This window comes from Pantherophis guttatus, chromosome 15 (assembly GCF_059756535.1).
Source record: "Pantherophis guttatus breed Tessera chromosome 15, ASM5975653v1, whole genome shotgun sequence".
Classification (NCBI taxonomy): Eukaryota; Metazoa; Chordata; class Lepidosauria; order Squamata; family Colubridae; genus Pantherophis; species Pantherophis guttatus.
This window is the reverse complement of record NC_142077.1, coordinates 11,361,253-11,379,087: the sequence shown is the minus strand read 5'-3', so window position 1 is coordinate 11,379,087 and position 17,835 is coordinate 11,361,253. Positions and strand designations below refer to the sequence as shown.

The following is a 17,835-nucleotide window of genomic DNA, read 5'->3' as shown; positions in this document are numbered from 1 at the left end:
TTTATTCGCCAGATATATTCTCATTGTTCCCTGAGAGAGAAATATCTGCCTCTATTTAGGATAAACTCGCAGCCGGATTGTGAGGCGAGAGCGCCACCTCTAGGCCACCGCACCCCTTTGAAAAGTCTATGGGAAATTGCATAGCAATAATAGTCTGCCCTCTCGTGGCCATTTTGAATATGGCAGGTGGAGGCCACTGATCGCAAAAGTTTAAGATAAATAAAAGTAATGGGGGTACAGAAGGGGGAAATTGGACATGGAGTTGGGCTCTGAATAGGCTTGCCAGGTGTCTACTATTTGAGCGGACAGTCTGCTTTTTTCACATTATGTTGACTATTTTTTTCACAAAATAGTGGACATTTTTTTTAATCAAAAGCTTTATGATGAAATGGTACGTAATCTAAAGCTGTACAGTCTAAGAGAATAAGGACAGGAGAATCACGTTTTGTCTTTTTTTTCATAAGTTAGAATGAGACAAAGATCGAATATCCATTGAACTCGATTCTCCGAAAAAATTAATGATGAGATTAAAATAAAAATGTATTATAAAATTATGCACAGTTCACATTTTTGAAATGTATTGTAGCTTGTGTCGGCTGACCTAAAATGGCGTCGAGTGATGAGAGTGACAGCGGCGAGATTTCGAATTCTTTAAAACGAAAGAGAGGAGTGTGCAAATACACCCAAGACAGCAAAGTAAAATGTAATTTAATATTTTACATATTATTATATTTGATGTTTTGAATTTTAAGTAAAGTTTTGAAGTGATTTATTGTAATACGTGTTAAAATGTTTGTAAGAAAATATATAATTTAATTGTAATTTTTTTTTTTTACTACTTAACACACACACACACACCCGCTTGTCCGTTATTTTTTGGAAGCAGACCTGGCAACCCTAGCTCTGAACCCCCTGTCTCATTAGAGGCAAAATGGGGTGCAACAACCCATCAGTGTAAATGAAAATCTTTGCTGTAAAAGCCTTATGGGAAATTGCATCGCAAATAGCCTGCCACCTCATGGCCATTTTGAATAATGCAGGTGGTGTAAAGAAATCGCTAGATATAAGAAAAATAACCGTACGTATACCATTGCTAATTATGAGAAATGTTGCATGATATTCTTTCCGGATCATCCATCAAGCCAGGGGTGGGTTCTAAATTATTTTACTACCGGTTCTGTGGGCGTGGTTTATTTTGTGGGTGTGGTTTGGAGGTCATGTGACTAGGTGGGCGTGGCTAGCTGGTCAGAGTCATTTCTGGAAGGTCCTCGCACTTACGACCCGACTCATTTGTTTGCTTTTAACACTGATCAGCTGTAGGGCGGCCCTTTGAAGCCCCGAGGCAAGAGTTTAAACAGTTTTTTTCCCTCTAGTCATCAGCTGGGACTCAGGAGGCAGCAATAGATCGGGGGTGGGACCAAATAAAAGGTAAGAATAATGTGGGTGGGGGGAGGGCGGGGGGGAGAACCGGTTCGGTGACATCATATCGTCACCGCTACCGGCTTGGCCGAACCGGACCGAACCGGGAGGAACCCACCACTGCATCAAGCCCTTCTAAAACTAAGAGATTTAGGTTCGATATAAACCTAAGAGGTAATCCAGGAGAGAAGCCACCTGGAATTAAGGAGAAACTTCCTAACAGCGAGGACAATTAACCAGTGGAACAGCTTGCCACCAGAAGTTGTGGGTGCTCCATCACTGGAGGATTTTAAGAAGAGACTGGACAGCCACCTGTCTGATAGGGTCACACGCTCGAGCAAGGGGTTGGACTAGAAGACCTCCAGGGTCCCTTCCAGCTTGAGAGAATCAGTCCGGCCTTTGACACCCATCAGGCGGACTCAAAACGAGAAGCTGTGTTGGTTTTGCTCTCTGCCTTGCTTTTGTGGCCAGGTGGAGCCTTCCATGCCAGTAATCAAACTTCCAGCTCTTTTATTGGGAAGAGAAACTCCCAGCATCTGGGGCAGGACCCTGCCAGGATCTTTGGCACGGAGCGATGGGAAAGACAACAGGTCTACATTTATAGATGGCCCTCAATGATGACACACACCCTATGTTTTATAGATGGCACTTAGATCCTAAAAAACTATCATGTATGTCTCCTAATGTGCAAGCTAAATGTTGGAGATGTGATTGTGATGATGCAACTTATTATCACATATGGTGGACTTGTAAAAAAATCAAAGCATTCTGGATAAAGATTTGGTGGGTGATGCAGAACATTTTGAAAAAAAGATTGAAATTTACTCCGCAATTGTTCCTACTGGGCATAACTACAGACTGTACAGCTGTAGAGACTAAACTGATCCTGAATTTAATAACAGCAGCAAGATTGTTGATAGCACAACACTGGAAGAAGGACTTTTTGCCTACTATTGATGCTTGGATACTGAAAGTAACTAATTTAGCTGAAATAGCTAAAATTTCAGCATACTTGAAGGATCATACACAAGAAAGATATATATTGGATTGGAGAAGATGGATTGATTATATTCAAAATTAAGTATCAGACTAAAAAATATCAAATAGCTTATGAATGAATCTTTAATGGTATAAGCATTATATGAGTGATTTTAGAAGTATTATATCCTAGAAGCATGATTTTATTTATGGGGGGGTTAAGAATTTTTTTTTAAGAGGGGATGTTAGTTTAATGGATAGTTAAGCAATTTAGTTTATTGTTAAAGTTAACTGAAATACCTTGTGTTCTGCTCCGGGAAGCCGGGGAGGGGGAGGGGGGGTTGGGTGGGAGGGTTGTGGGAAAATTGTGTTTCTTCTTGATTAAAACTTTTTCAATAAAAAAAAATGATGACACCCCCCCCCCAAATTTCTGTCTCTAAGCGAGACAGTTGGTGACTTTTGTCCTGTTTTACAACCTTTTTTGCCACCGTTGTTAAGTGAACCGCTGCAGTTGGTAAGTGAGTAACCCAGTCGTTAAGTGAATCTGGCTTTCCCCATCGCCTTGGTTTGTCAGAACGTCACCACGGGGATTGCGTGAGCATCATAACTACACATTTTTATTTTTTTTTAATTTGATTTATATGCCGCCCTTCTCCGGAGACTCAGGGCGGCTTACAGCGCGTTAAGCAATAGCCTTCATACTTTTGTATATATTTATACAAAGTCAGCTTATTGCCCCCACAAACCGGGTCCTCATTTTACCTACCTTAGAAAGGATGGAAGGCTGAGTCAACCTTGAGCCTGGTGAGATTTGAACTTGCAGTAATTGCAGGCAGCTGGAGTTAAATTACAATGCATTAGTCTGCTGAGCTATCCAAGCTCATTGGTTGCTAAGCGTCAAAATTTCATTGATGTAACCATGGGGATAATGCAAAGTATGGAAAAACGGCAATATATCACTGTTTTCAGTGCCTTTGTAACTTCAAACAGTCGCTAAACGGATTGTTGTAAGTTGAGAACTACCTGTGTTACCTAATTTAACCGTTGGGGAGATCTCTTTCTCTTTCTCTTCTCTTCTCTCCTCTCTCTCCCCCACTCTCTCTTTCCCTCTATTCTTTTCTTTCCTCTCTCTTCTCTTTCTTCTCCTTTCTCTTCTTTTCCTCCTTTCTCCCCCCTCTCCTCCTTTCCTCTTCTCTTCTTTCTCTTCTCTGTTCTTCTCTCCTCTCTTCTTTCTCTCCACCTTTCTTTCCCTCTTCTTCTTTCCTCTTTCTCTCTTCCTCTCTTTTCTCTCCCCCCTCCTTCTCTTCTCCTTTCCTTTCCTCTCTTCTCTTCTTTCTCTCTTCTTTCTCTCTCTTCTCCTTCTCTTTTCTCTCTTCTTTCCTCTTCTCTTCTTTCACTTCTCCCTTCTCCTCCTCTCTTCTTTCTCTCTTCTCCTTCTCTTTTCTCTCTCTTCTTCCCTCTTCTCTTCTTTCACTTCTCCCTTCTCCTCCTCTCTTCTTTCTCTCCACCTTTCTTTCCCTCTCTTCTTTCCTCTTCTTTCTCTTCTCCTTTCTCTCTCTCTCTCTCTCCCCCACTCCCTCTCTTTCCCCTCCAACTTTTGAGAGTTGTTTCTCTTGTTCACAACCACAGCTGTAACTTTTTTTTATTTTTGGAAACTGAATTTATTTGCGCATTTGCCCAATGGATATGGAGGGACTCTCAGTTAAATCATGGCCAAGCAGGGCTGTCTTAACGTAGGGGCCCCATACCAACATCGATTTTGTTGGAAGTGCCAATAAAATAAATATATGTTTAACTTTATCGACTATTTAAATTTTTATTCCGGTGAGTAGTTGTTGTAAGGGCTTCGAGTACACTGCTTTGCCCGGTGGGGTGGGGGGAGGCATAATGCTGTTAAGAAGGGCCCTCCTTTGCTGGCTAAATGAATGGAACTTTTTTTTTTTTGCTTTTAATGTGATATTTCCCAGTTCCCAGGCATCGTTTCGTAGCGAAGGTTTCCTGCAGAGGGGCCAGCCTGCGCCGACGTGCAAATGCAGAGAGTTAAGGTTCCACCGTCACCGTGCTCGATGTCACTCGGGCACCGTACCAGCCCTTCCAGAACACCGTATCCTGACCGCTGTGTTCGAAACGGACAAAGCGCACGCCGGGACCGTAATCGGCGAAGGTGTGAGTGATCTTAAGCCAGGTAGGGGAAAAAAAACAACAACAACACTCGGATGGAAGAGCAGAGAATTCAACTCATCGCCCCCTGGCCCAGGAAATAGGGTGGGGGGGGGCGAAACAGGGTCCCAACCCGGTTTAGGAACAGGAGCGGGAAAGCAAAGGCCTGCCCAACCCTTCTCTCTTCCTCCTTGACTTCTTGGGGTGGTGGGGGGAGTTTTCTCCTGGGTACAAACCTCAGCCCACTCGCCCTCATTGTCCTGGGGCACTGCGATGGTTTCGCTCTCGAATTCGGCCACCGTGTCTTCGTTAGCGGACAGCAGCTTCACCTTCAGGTGGTAGAGGCAGCCGGCGTCACAGCGAGCGGCATACCTGGTGGAGGAATAGGATAGGATAGGATAGGATAGGATAGGATAGGATAGGATAGGATAGGATAGGATAGAATAGAATTGGAATGGAACGGAATGGAACGGAACAGAACAGAACAGAAAATACAGAATAGAATAGAATAGAATAGAATAGAATAGAATAGAATAGAATAGAATAGAATAGAATAGAATAGAATAGAATAGAATAGAAAATACGGAATGAAATGGAATAGAATAGAATAGAATAGAGTAGAATAGAATAGAATAGAATAGAATAGAATAGAATAGAATAGAATAGAATAGAATAGAATAGAATAGAAAATACGGAATGAAATGGAATGGAATAGAATAGAATAGAATAGAATAGAATAGAATAGAATAGAATAGAATAGAATAGAATAGAATAGAAAATACGGAATGGAATGGAATGGAATGGAATGGAATAGAATAGAATAGAATAGAATAGAATAGAATAGAATAGAATAGAAAATACGGAATGGAATGGAATGGAATGGAATGGAATGGAATGGAATGGAATGGAGTAGAATAGAATAGAATAGAATAGAATAGAATAGAATAGAATAGAATAGAATAGAATAGAATAGAATAGAAAATACGGAATGGAATGGAATGGAATAGAATAGAATGGAATAGAATAGAATAGAATAGGATAGAATAGAATAGAAAATACGGAATAGAATAGAATAGAATAGAATAGAATAGAAAATACGGAATGGAATGGAATGGAATGGAATGGAATAGAATAGAATAGAATAGAATAGAATAGAGTAGAATAGAAAATACGGAATGGAATGGAATGGAATGGAATAGAATAGAATAGAATAGAATAGAATGGAATAGAATGGAATAGAATAGAATAGAAAATACGGAATGGAATGGAATGGAATGGAATGGAATAGAATAGAATAGAATAGAGTAGAATAGAATAGAATAGAATAGAATAGAATAGAATAGAATAGAATAGAATAGAAAATACGGAATGGAATGGAATGGAATGGAATGGAATGGAATGGAATAGAATAGAATAGAATAGAATAGAATAGAATAGAATAGAATAGAATAGAATAGAATAGAAAATACGGAATGGAATGGAATGGAATGGAATGGAATAGAATAGAATAGAATAGAATAGAATAGAATAGAATAGAATAGAATAGAATAGAATAGAATAGAATAGAAAATACGGAATGGAATGGAATGGAATGGAATGGAATGGAATAGAATAGAATAGAATAGAATAGAATAGAATAGAATAGAATAGAATAGAATAGAATAGAATAGAATTTTATTGGCCAAGTGTGATTGGACACACAAGGAATTTGTCTTTGGTGCAGAAGCTCTCAGTGTACATAAAAGAAAAGATACGTTCATCAAGAATCATAAGGTACAACAGTTAATGATAGTCATAGGGAACAAATAAGCAATCAAATCATATTAGGAAACAGTCAATATCAATCGTAAGAATACCAGCAACAAGGTTACAGTCATGCAGTCATAAGTGGGAGGAGATGGGTGATGGGAACGATGAGAAGATTAATAGTAGTGCAGACTTAGTGAATAGTTTGACAGTGTATTGGGAATTATTTGTTTAGCAGAGTGATGGCGTTTGGGGAAAAACTGTCCTTGTGTCTAGTTGTTCTGGTGTGCAGTGCTCTATAGCGTCGTTTTGAGGGTAGGAGTTGAGGAAGAGGAATTGGGAGGCAAGGGGTGACCCCAGGGAAGAACGGGAGGGGGGCTTGGGGACACCTGGCCACTCACCAGTCCTTCACTACGATTTTGGGCTGGGTGGTGTCCATCAGCTCCTCCCAGTAGCCTTCAGCTTGCAGGTCAATTATTTGGGATTTGCTGCACCAGCTGAGGAACAAAAGAGTCGTGGTGAAAAAGGATCAAAGCTGCTGCTTCCAGGCCTGGCATCCTTTTTTTTTTCTTTTTCTTTTTTTCTTTTTTTTTTTTGACCATAAGGACTAGAAACTTGATTTTTTTTTTTAAAAAAAAAAAAGGAAAGCAGATTGCTTTGAGTTCCCCTTGGGTTTCCTGAGCTCTTGGGACATGTAGCATGTACCCGTACCCCACCCGGCCCGGTCCAGAGCTGCCCAGAAGCCTGCGAAATGGACTTACTCAAAAGAGGAGACGAAATAGGTGTGGACTTCCTCCTTGGGGAAATCTTTTCCGAAATCGCCCGGCAGCTCTTCCACTTTCCAGCCGTCGCCCCCGTTTTGCACATCCTCCCAATGCTGGAGACCCTCTAAGACCGAGCAGGAAAGCCTCAAAAGATGCTCACTCTGCTCCCAATTCTCCCCTCTCCCCCAACAGAATGGGAGAACGAATTATCCCGCTTGGAGGGAAAGGACCTTCCTGATGCCCTTTGAAGGTCTCTGTGGCCCAGAGACACCCCCCCCAGAGAGCCTGGCTCAGGAAAAAGGGGCCAAACGGGAGGGGGCTGCCCAGATCTGGGCCAGGGTCTACTCTCCCCACCCCCCACCCCGCTCCCAAGGCTGGGGTACCTGTTTACCTTCTCCGTTTGGGTTCTTGACCAAATTCCGCTTCTTCTTATGGAGAAAATAGAGGGTTTGCCAGCTCTCTGCGCCTTCCTCGTCCGCGTCCTTGCCCGCGAAGCCCTCCTCCTGGCATTTCAGCAGCCAGAGGGCCCCTCCGTCCACCAGCGCCTTCCACTGGGAGCAAACCAAGCGGCACACCAGCACCAAGTCGAGGGCGGGCAGGCCGGCCAGGATCCGCACCAGGAGGGGCTCCGGAAGGGCGTCCTTGAAGGGGGGGTGGCAAAGAGAGAGAGAGAGTTGGCCTGCATCTCGGTGGCAGGCCAAGGGACTTTGGTTCCTCAGTTTGGCTAAAAAAAATTTATATATATATATATATATATATTTAAATAAACAAACCTACAAACAAACAAACAGTACATTTTTTCAATGGTTTTAGGAATAACATTATGGTTGGGGGTCACCACAACATGAGGAACTGTATTAAAGGGTCGCGGCATTAGGAAGGTTGAGACCCACTGCTCTATACCGTTTTGACAAGAGTCAAAATTTATACAGCTTGTAACCTAAATATTTCCCAAATATAATTTATATATTTCAATTTCTGCCATAAGGTTCTTTTTTTTTTCCCTATTTTTTTATTATTCATCTCTACTTAATATTTACTATCTAATCAACATTTATTTATTTATTTATTTATTTATTTATTTATTATTGAATTTCTATACCGCCCTTCTCCCTGAGGACTCAGGGCGGTGTACAGCCAGAATTAAAAAACATGCAGTACAAATATTAAAAAACAATTAAAAGATATATAAATTTGGCCATCCACCCTGACCTCCAATCTTAACCTTATTTCCTTTCTTTGTCTTATTTCTCCATTTATCCCATATATTTCTCAAAATCGCCACATTTCATAAGTTATCATCCATTTATTTTCTCTTATTTCCTTATTTCTATTGAAACCCTTTAATTTAAACTTTAGTCATTTCCATCCTTGGTTTCTTTTATTTTCTTTTTCTTTTTTTTATTATTAGTTTGATATTTCACATTTGTCTCTTAATGTCCATTGTTTTCCAAAGTGGACCAATTCATCGTTTCTTATTTCCTATTAATCATTTTACCATTTTACCAAAAACAATATATTTCTTCAGCTTTATTTTTCACACCACCTTTTTCAATTACAGACATTGTAATTGAACATTGTATCTCAATCTCTTAATCATCTTTTTCTAAATTTCTATTAATATCTTATTCAATTAATGGCTACATTGAGATTGGCACTAAGGGGTCATTTCAGACCCTGCTGAGTTGCCCTTCGGAAAGCAATCAAAGGAAGGCAGAATCAAACTCAGGAAGTTCAAACCGCCCAAGGAGCTGCTGATCCAGTTCTACAGAGGAACTACTGAGTCTGTCATCTGCACCTCTATAACTGTCTGGTTTGGCTCTGCAACCCAACAAGACAGACAGAGACTTCGGAGGATCATTAGAACTGCAGAAAAAAAAGCAATTACTACCAACCTGCCTTCCATTGAGGACCTGTACGCTGCACGAGTCAAAAAGAGGGCTGGGAAAATATCTACAGACCCCTCGCATCCTGGACATAAATTGTTTCAACTCCTACCCTCAAAATGACGCTATAGAGCACTGCACACCAGAACAGCTAGACACAAGAAGAGTTTTTGTTGCAATATTTTCAGGATCAGACTCAATAAAGATAATAGAAGTTAAAGCTTTAAATATATTTCTTTTTAATTATGATAGGCATTCTATATTCACTGAATATTCGAGGTAGAAGCAACGAGAATGGTGAGGGTGGCTCCTTATATATACAAGGGGTGGAGCTAGGAATGGGAGTGGTAAGTTATGAATACATTAAAGTCCAAAGAATAAGTTAACCCCTGATGTTCCATATATACATTATTTACACATTGGAGAATAAGGCATTTACATCTGACAAATCCCCCTCTAAATGCCGGTTCGTTACACAACACCAATTACATTCTGATTCAGGACAATATAATACATATAATTTAGAAGTTAAATATTTGTGTTGTTTAGAAGGTAAGGGTTTTGTTAATATGTCAGCTAATTGTTCAGAAGTATCGCAATGTATTGCTTTAATGAATCCGTCTTGAGACAGTTGTCTCACATGCTTAAACTTTATATCAATATGCCTGGACCTTTGTCCAATTGCATCGGATCTGGATATTTCAATGGCCGCTTTATTGTCTTCATGCATAATAAATGGTAAGGTGGGTTTCTTCCAAACATCAGTGATCAGATCATTGAACCATACAAGGTTATTTGCAGCTTTGGACAAACAAACATATTCCGCTTCTGTAGTAGAAGTGGCCACTAGTTCTTGTTTACCAGTATACCAGTAAACTGGACAATCATTCAATAGAAAAACATAACCAGAAGTACTCTTTCTGCATGTTGTATCACCAGCCCAATCTGCATCAGCATAACAAGTAATTTTTGGTTCTCTGTCATTATTGGGTTCCAACATTAAACAAAAATCTAATGTACCCTTCAGATATCTTAGAATTCTTTTGACAGCTTCCCAATGATACAAGGTTGGTTTACTAACATATCTTGACAATAGATTGAGAGGTAATGCAATATCTGGCCTAGTCCAATTAGATATATAAAGGAGTGAACCTATAACTGATCTGTAAAATGTGTTGTCTTTAAACTCAGGGGAAGATTCATCAGTGTTTCTAAGAAAATCAGTTTGCATAGGGGTGTCACAGGTTTTAGCATTATTTAAGTTACATTTGTTTAGGAGTTCGATGATTTTATCTTTCTGTGTAAGTTTGAATCCCCTTTTAGTTTTGTTAATTTGCACACCAAGGTATTTATTCACTTTACCCAGAGATTTCAGTGAGAAGTGTTCATTTAACTTATTTACAAAGATTTCCCTGCTCTCTTTATGCTTTCCAATGTATAAAATATCGTCCACGTAAATTAATACAAATTCAATATGATCATTACTCTTTTTTACAAAGAAACAGTTATCAGCAGTGGTGGCGTTGAAATCCATGGTCTTAAGTACTTTTACCAAGCAATCGTACCATCTTTTGCCGGATTGCTTTAATCCGTACAGACTCTTATTTAATAACCAAATTTCGTTCTTATTAGTGTATTGACTGTGTGGTGCTCTTACATATATTTCCTTATCTAATTTTGCATGTAAGTATGCGGTCTGTATGTCATATTGGAATACGTCCAGATTGAGTGCAGATGCTACTACAAGGGCTGTTTTGACACTCTCTGTTCTCACTGTGGGTGAATATGTATCAGTATAGTCTTCTGGATATTTTTGTGCATAGCCTTGTGCAACTAGTCTAGCCTTGTATAAGGTATTGCCTCCTTCTAAGTTCTTAATTTTATAAATCCACCTGGTACCTATAATTGTTTTATCCTTAGGTGCGATCGCAGGTGTGAATACATTTAATCCTTGTAAACTTTCCATCTCTTTTTCCATAGCTAGTTCCCATTTTTCTCTTTCTTCATGTGGAAGTTTCAATACTTCTTCATACGTATTAGGTGTTATTTGTTCTCCATTCATATGCATTATGTAATCTTTGTATTTATTTGGTATTTGGTTTCTATTGTTTCTAATAGTTCTTTCAGGCTTGCTATGGTTATCATGCAAATATCTAGCTTCCTTTTTTGTTAATGTGTCTGTCTTTATTTTATGCTGACTATTAGTCCAAGTTTTGGTTTTGTTCTTACTTTTGTTAATATTTTGATTTTCTGTTGTTCCTTCCTCACAAGATATCGTATCTTTACATTTATTAGGAAATATTTCATTAAGGTGCAATTTTGACCAATTGGCCTGTTCATGGAACACAGCTGTTCTGGATACTATAAATTTGTTATTACTATCAATAAATCTGTACCCTTTGGTTCCAGTTTCGTATCCCATGAATCTTAATCTCCTGGATACGTTTTCTCCCTTTCTCCTCAATTGTTTAGGTATGTGTACGTCTGCAGTGACTCCAAATATGTGCATGTGTGATAATTTGGGTTTTCTATTGTACATCACCTCATATGGTGTCTTATTCACAATACTGGACCAGGTTCTATTTTGAGTGTAATTCGAATAATGTAATGCCTCTGACCAAAATTGTTTGCCTAAACCAGCATCCTCTAATGTGCACCTAATCATGGTTTGTAGTGTGGAATTTTTCCTCTCTGCAACTCCATTTTGAAATGCAGAAAAAGGATTGGACGTGAAATGTAACATTCCTCTATCCTTTAACCATTGGGAGAATTCTTTAGACATGAACTCACATCCCCTATCTGTCATAATTTGCTTTATTCTGATATTATGTTGTGTTTCTATACGTTTGTAGAATTCCTTAAATTTCTGAAATGTTTCATCCTTGTGCTTTAATGTGTAAACAAAACCATATCGGCTGTAGTCATCCACTATTGTTAGGAAGTAACGTTTTCTATAGGTAATTGAGGGACTTAATGGACCAACTAAGTCCATATGTACTAAATCAAAAATATTGTTAGTTGATCTGTTAGATTTTTTTGGTCTGGGACTGGTTTTTAGTTTGGTGGACTTACATACTGAGCATTCCAAATAATTTTCACAATTTTTTATTTTGACACCTTCTGCGTGTTCAGTCATTTTTTGTACTACAGGAAAGCTTGCATGTCCTAACTTCCTGTGTAAGATGTGAGCACACTCATCATGAATTGGTTTACCTATTTTTGGTTTCTTTTCCTTGTATGTGTTTTTGTGATCATGAGTTATTCTACACTCATCATTGTCACTGTTACTGACATTTTCATCATCTGCTTCAATACAATCTTCCATATTTGAATCAATGTTATGTAAACATCTTTCTTTAGTTATCAGATAGGGTAGACCTCCTTTTATCATTACAGTACCTACATTTGTTTTGTTCTTTTCTATAGTTGCTTTCCCCTTTGAGAAAACTATATTGATATCAGATTCTCTGCTTAATTTTATGGCACTTAGTATGTTGTGAGGTATTTCTGGGATTAATAATACCCCCTCTATTTTCCCTAGACCAGGCAAGGTCACATTTCCTTTGCCTAGTACTTGAACCTTTTCTTGATTAGCTACCTTTATCACAAACTTATCTTCTATAAATGAAGATAATATACTTTTGTTGTTGGTGGTGTGATTTGTTGCACCAGAGTCAATAAGCCAATTGTTATTCTCATCCTGCTGTGTTCTGGTGCTGTCTTGTTTATTTAGCCCATTCAGTGACCCAGATTTCCTCTCTTTTGAATTTTCTCTACCCCCTCTACCTTCTTTGTAATTTGGTGGGCTTCTATATTTGTGTCTATCTGTGGAAGATTGTCTGTAATTATATTTGCTCCTATATTCTGGTCTATGTCTCTCTCTTGAGACTTTGGGGCAGTCTCTTCTACTATGTTCCCTGGATCCACAATTGTAGCATCTAAAGGCCTCATTATGTTTATCTTGAAAGACTACTTTCCTAAAAGGTTTGTGGTCTGTTTGGTTACTGGATCGATTTTTTCTTGAATTGTCTTCTGCTATCAATTTGTTAGATAGACTTTCTATGGATAAATATCCCAAATTAATGGTATCTAAGTGTGACATAAAGCTATCCCATGATGGATCAAGTGAATTGATAATAACACTTTTCATTGTTTGATCTGAAATCACTTCCCCCCTCAATTGTAGCTCAGCTCTTATTTTGTTTAGATTTATCAAATGCTCACTTATAGAAACCCCTGGTTTTACTCTAGAGGAAAAGAAATCCTTAGACATTCTTGTGGTTGTAGCTACGCTATCGCTGTGAAATAGATTAAACATGCATTGAATTATTTCTGATACAGTTAGGTTTGGTTTGATGCTATGATACATTGCAGGAGACACGCTAGATATTATTATGAAAAATGCTCTATGATGTAAACAATCTATTTTTAAAGTCCAAGGTCTTCTTGGAGGGCTAGTTATAAAGAATAGTAAATTTTCTTTCATGAAAATAACCTGAAGCTGTTGATACCACTCTTGTAAATTAATGCCATCAATTCTAAGTTTTGGGAAGTCACTGGGTAAGTTACCTACATTATTCTGTCCATTACTTACAACCTGGGGCAGTCCGTGATCTCTCAAGTGCAGGAAATTACAGAACGGCATTGGGATGCTTGCAATGAGTCTGCGCGGTTCTCTGGCCAGTTCAAGTCCTTCTGGGTCGTCTACGTAGTTTCGCACATGCGCGTTGTTCATTTCTTCTTTGGTGGCGTCGTGGAAGGTTCTCTCCCTTTCAGCTCTCTCGATCCGCTCCTCCTCAGATGAGTCGGTCTCTGGCTCGGTTTTTGGGGTTCTGGTGGTGGTGACGGTTCTTTTCTTCTTTTTGTGTGCGTTGGTATTCGATTTTGTCTGTGGTGTAGGGCGAAATCGGCATGGCTCTCTGGGCTCGGGCGTCGTCGCTTTCGAAGTCAGGATGGGAGCGTGCAGGTCTTGAGTCGCCGGTTTGATTTCTTGCTTCTTCGTAGATGTCTTGGTAATTTTCAGTCTTGGCCCAAAAGCAGCAAAAAGCGTTTTCATTGCTGATTTTACTTGAGATTTTGTTAAATCGTCTTCACTTTCTGATTTTGGATCATCTGAAGAGTTTGAGACTTCTTTCTCACTTTCTTCGTCTGATAGTGTTTTTCGCGCCAGAAATTTTGAACTGAGCGTTTTGATTGGCTCTGCTCCATTCTCTTTTGAAGTTCGTTGAAACCAAGATGGCTGCCATTCAAAATTTCGCGCGGGATCACATCTTTTCTTTTTAACAACTATTTTCTCAGTAGTCATCTCACTTACGATTTTTTGATCTTTGGGTTTTTCTTTAATGACGTTTTTCTCTCTCGCTGCTCCGCTGTTCTTCAGCATCTCCTGGAGGTCCGCGATGAGACTTTCATCATTCTTTTGGCTTTTTAGTATCTTTAATATCTCTGACCTGAGTTCGTTATTTTCTATTTCGATTTCTTTCTGGTCATTATTTTCACTCATTAGTTCTTCTTCTTCAGTGGTGTATTCTTCGGATTCTCTCGAAATCGCATTGGTGGATTCGTTGATCATCTCTTGATCAGTTTCTATTTCTTTGCTGTAGGCCCTGGTGTTGGGCCTATCTTTCTTGGACATTTTTTAATTACTTATTGAGTCAATCAACCATCCTCTGCTACCAGCTTGTTGCAATATTTTCAGGATCAGACTCAATAAAGATAATAGAAGTTAAAGCTTTAAATATATTTCTTTTTAATTATGATAGGCATTCTATATTCACTGAATATTCGAGGTAGAAGCAACGAGAATGGTGAGGGTGGCTCCTTATATATACAAGGGGTGGAGCTAGGAATGGGAGTGGTAAGTTATGAATACATTAAAGTCCAAAGAATAAGTTAACCCCTGATGTTCCATATATACATTATTTACACATTGGAGAATAAGGCATTTACATCTGACAGTTTTTCCCCCCCGAATGCCATCACTCTGCTAAACAAATAATTCCCTCAACACTGCCAAACTATTCACTAAGTCTGCACTACTATTCATCTTCTCTTCCTTACTAGTATCTATCTCTTCCCACTTATGACTATAACCATGTTGCCTGTATCTTTCAATTTATATTGTTTTTTTATTTGTTTCCTAATACGATTTGATGGTTTATTAGTAACGTTGACTATCGCTAAGTGTTGTACCTTTTTATTCTTGATGAATGCATTTTATTCTTCTGATGTACACTGAGAGCTTATGCACCTAAGACAGATTCCTTGTGTATCCAATCACACTTGGCCAATAGTTATTTATTCTAGTCTAGTCTAGTCTAGTCTAGTCTATTCTTCTAATTATTCTATTCTATTCATTCTATTCTATTCTATTCTATTCTAATTATTCTATTCTATTCTTTCTATTCTAATTATTCTATTCTATTCTAATTATTCTATTCTTCTAATCATTCTATTCTATTCTATTCTAATTATTCTATTCTTCTAATCATTCTATTCTATTCTAATTATTCTATTCTATTCTATTCTAATTATTCTATTCTATTCTATTCTAATTATTCTATTCTTCTAATCATTCTATTCTATTCTATTCTATTCTAATTATTCTATTCTTCTAATTATTCTATTCTATTCTATTCTATTCTAATTATTCCATTCTATTCTATTCTATTCTAATTATTCTATTCTATTCATTCTATTCTATTCTATTCTATTCTAATTATTCTATTCTATTCTTTCTATTCTAATTATTCTATTCTATTCTAATTATTCTCTCTTCTAATTATTCTATTCTATTCTAATTATTCTATTCTATTCTATTCTAATTATTCTATTCTATTCTTTCTATTCTAATTATTCTATTCTATTCTAATTATTCTATTCTTCTAATCATTCTATTCTATTCTATTCTAATTATTCTATTCTATTCTATTCTAATTATTCTATTCTATTCTATTCTAATTATTCTATTCTTCTAATCATTCTATTCTATTCTATTCTAATTATTCTATTCTCTTCTAATTATTCTATTCTGTTCTATTCTAATTATTCTATACTTCTAATCATTCTATTCTATTCTATTCTAATTATTCTATTCTATTCTATTCTAATTATTCTATTCTAATCATTCTATTCTATTCTATTCTAATTATTCTATTCTATTCTATTCTAATTATTCTATTCTTCTATTCTATTCTATTCTATTCTATTCTATTCTATTCTATTCTATTCTATTCTATTCTATTCTTCAGAGGGAACTTTCTGGGCCGATCTAAAAGTTGCTGACCAGGCGATTTCTTTGGGAGATGGAGTGAGGGTTGCCAAGGGGATCATGAGTCAGTCTTTCTTGCTGGATCCTCCTCTCCAAATCTGCAGCAGGGTCTCCATCGCTTTCCCCCTCTGGATCCCCACTTCCTTTGCTCCTGAGCCTGGGAAAAAAAACCCTTCCCAAATCCCCTCAGTTCCTGTCCTTTTTTGGGGGGGGTCTGTCTTTCTCTCTCACACACACTCACACACACACCAAGCAAGAAGTTTGTGTTGTCTCTTTTTTTAGCCATTTTTTGGGGTGTCCCCTGCCAGCACTCGCCCTTCTTCTCCAACCTCCAAGCCCTGCCAATGAGACCTACAGCTGTGCAAAGCTTGCACCGTTAGGGGGGGGACAAAGGCTGAATCTGGGAGAATTAAGGTCTTGTAGAGTTTTGGGGGGGCTCCAAAGAGGGAGAGGTCCCAGGCACTTACCATTGGGGAGAGGGGGGGACAAGGGCTGAATCTGGGAGAATTAAGATCTTCTAGAGTTTTTGGGGGGCTCCAAAGAGGGGGAGATCCCAGGCACTTACCATGGGGAGAGGGGGGGACAAGGGCTGAATCTGGGAGAATTAAGATCTTCTAGAGTTTTTGGGGGGCTCCAAAGAGGGGGAGATCCCAGGCATTTACCATTGGGCAGAGGGTGGGACAAGGGCTAAATCTGGGAGAATTAAGATCTTCTAGAGTTTTTGGGGGGGCTCCAAAGAAGGGGAGATCCCAGGCACTTACCATGGGGAGAGGGGGGAACAAGGGCTGAATCTGGGAGAATTAAGATCTTCTAGAGTTTTTGGGGGGTTCCAAAGAGGGGGAGATCCCAGGCACTTACCATTGGGGAGGGGGGGGGGACAAGGGCTGAATCAGGGAGAATTAAGGTCTTGTAGAGTTTTTGGGGGGGGCTCCAAAGAGGGGGAGATCCCAGGCACTTACCATGGGGAGAGGGGGGAACAAGGGCTGAATCTGGGAGAATTAAGATCTTCTAGAGTTTTGGAGGGGTTCCAAAGAGGGGGAGATCCCAGGCACTTACCATGGGGAGAGGGGGGGCAAGGGCTGAATCTGGGAGAATTAAGATCTTGTAGAGTGTTTGGGGGGCTCCAAAGAAGGGGAGATCCCAGGCATTTACCATTGGGGATAGGAGGGGACAAGGGCTGAATCTGGGAGAATTAAGATCTTCTAGAGTTTTGGGGGGGCTCCAAAGAGGGGGAGATCCCAGGCACTTACCATGGGGAGAGGGGGGAACAAGGGCTGAATCTGGGAGAATTAAGGTCTTCTAGAGTTTTGGGGGGGGGGCTCCAAAGAGGGGGAGATCCCAGGCACTTACCATGGGGAGAGGGGGAACAAGGGCTGAATCTGGGAGAATTAAGATCTTCTAGAGTTTTTGGGGGGGGCTCCAAAGAAGGGAAGACCCCAGGCACTTACCATGGGGAGAGGGGGGAACAAGGGCTGAATCTGGGAGAATTAAGATCTTCTACAGTTTTTGGGGGGCTCCAAAGAGGGGGAGATCCCAGGCATTTACCATTGGGGAGAGGGGGGGGACAAGGGCTGAATCTGGGAAAATTAAGGTCTTGTAGAGTTTTTGGGGG

At 39.3% G+C, this 17,835-nt stretch overlaps 1 protein-coding gene across 1 annotated transcript; it reads right to left on the bottom strand.

The window, feature by feature from the left end:
• Window positions 1–3,719: 3,719 nt before the first annotated feature.
• On the bottom strand, window positions 3,720–17,378 carry FBXO2 (F-box protein 2). The gene is made up of 6 exons (XM_087879391.1): window positions 17,280–17,378; window positions 7,459–7,708; window positions 7,065–7,191; window positions 6,705–6,800; window positions 4,794–4,929; window positions 3,720–4,572 (listed from the first exon to the last, which is right to left on the bottom strand). Exons 1-6 carry the CDS (start codon window positions 17,376–17,378, stop codon window positions 4,438–4,440), a joined length of 843 nt encoding a protein of 280 aa, XP_087735517.1. The 3' UTR covers window positions 3,720–4,437.
• Between the last annotated feature and the right edge of the window lie 457 nt (window positions 17,379–17,835).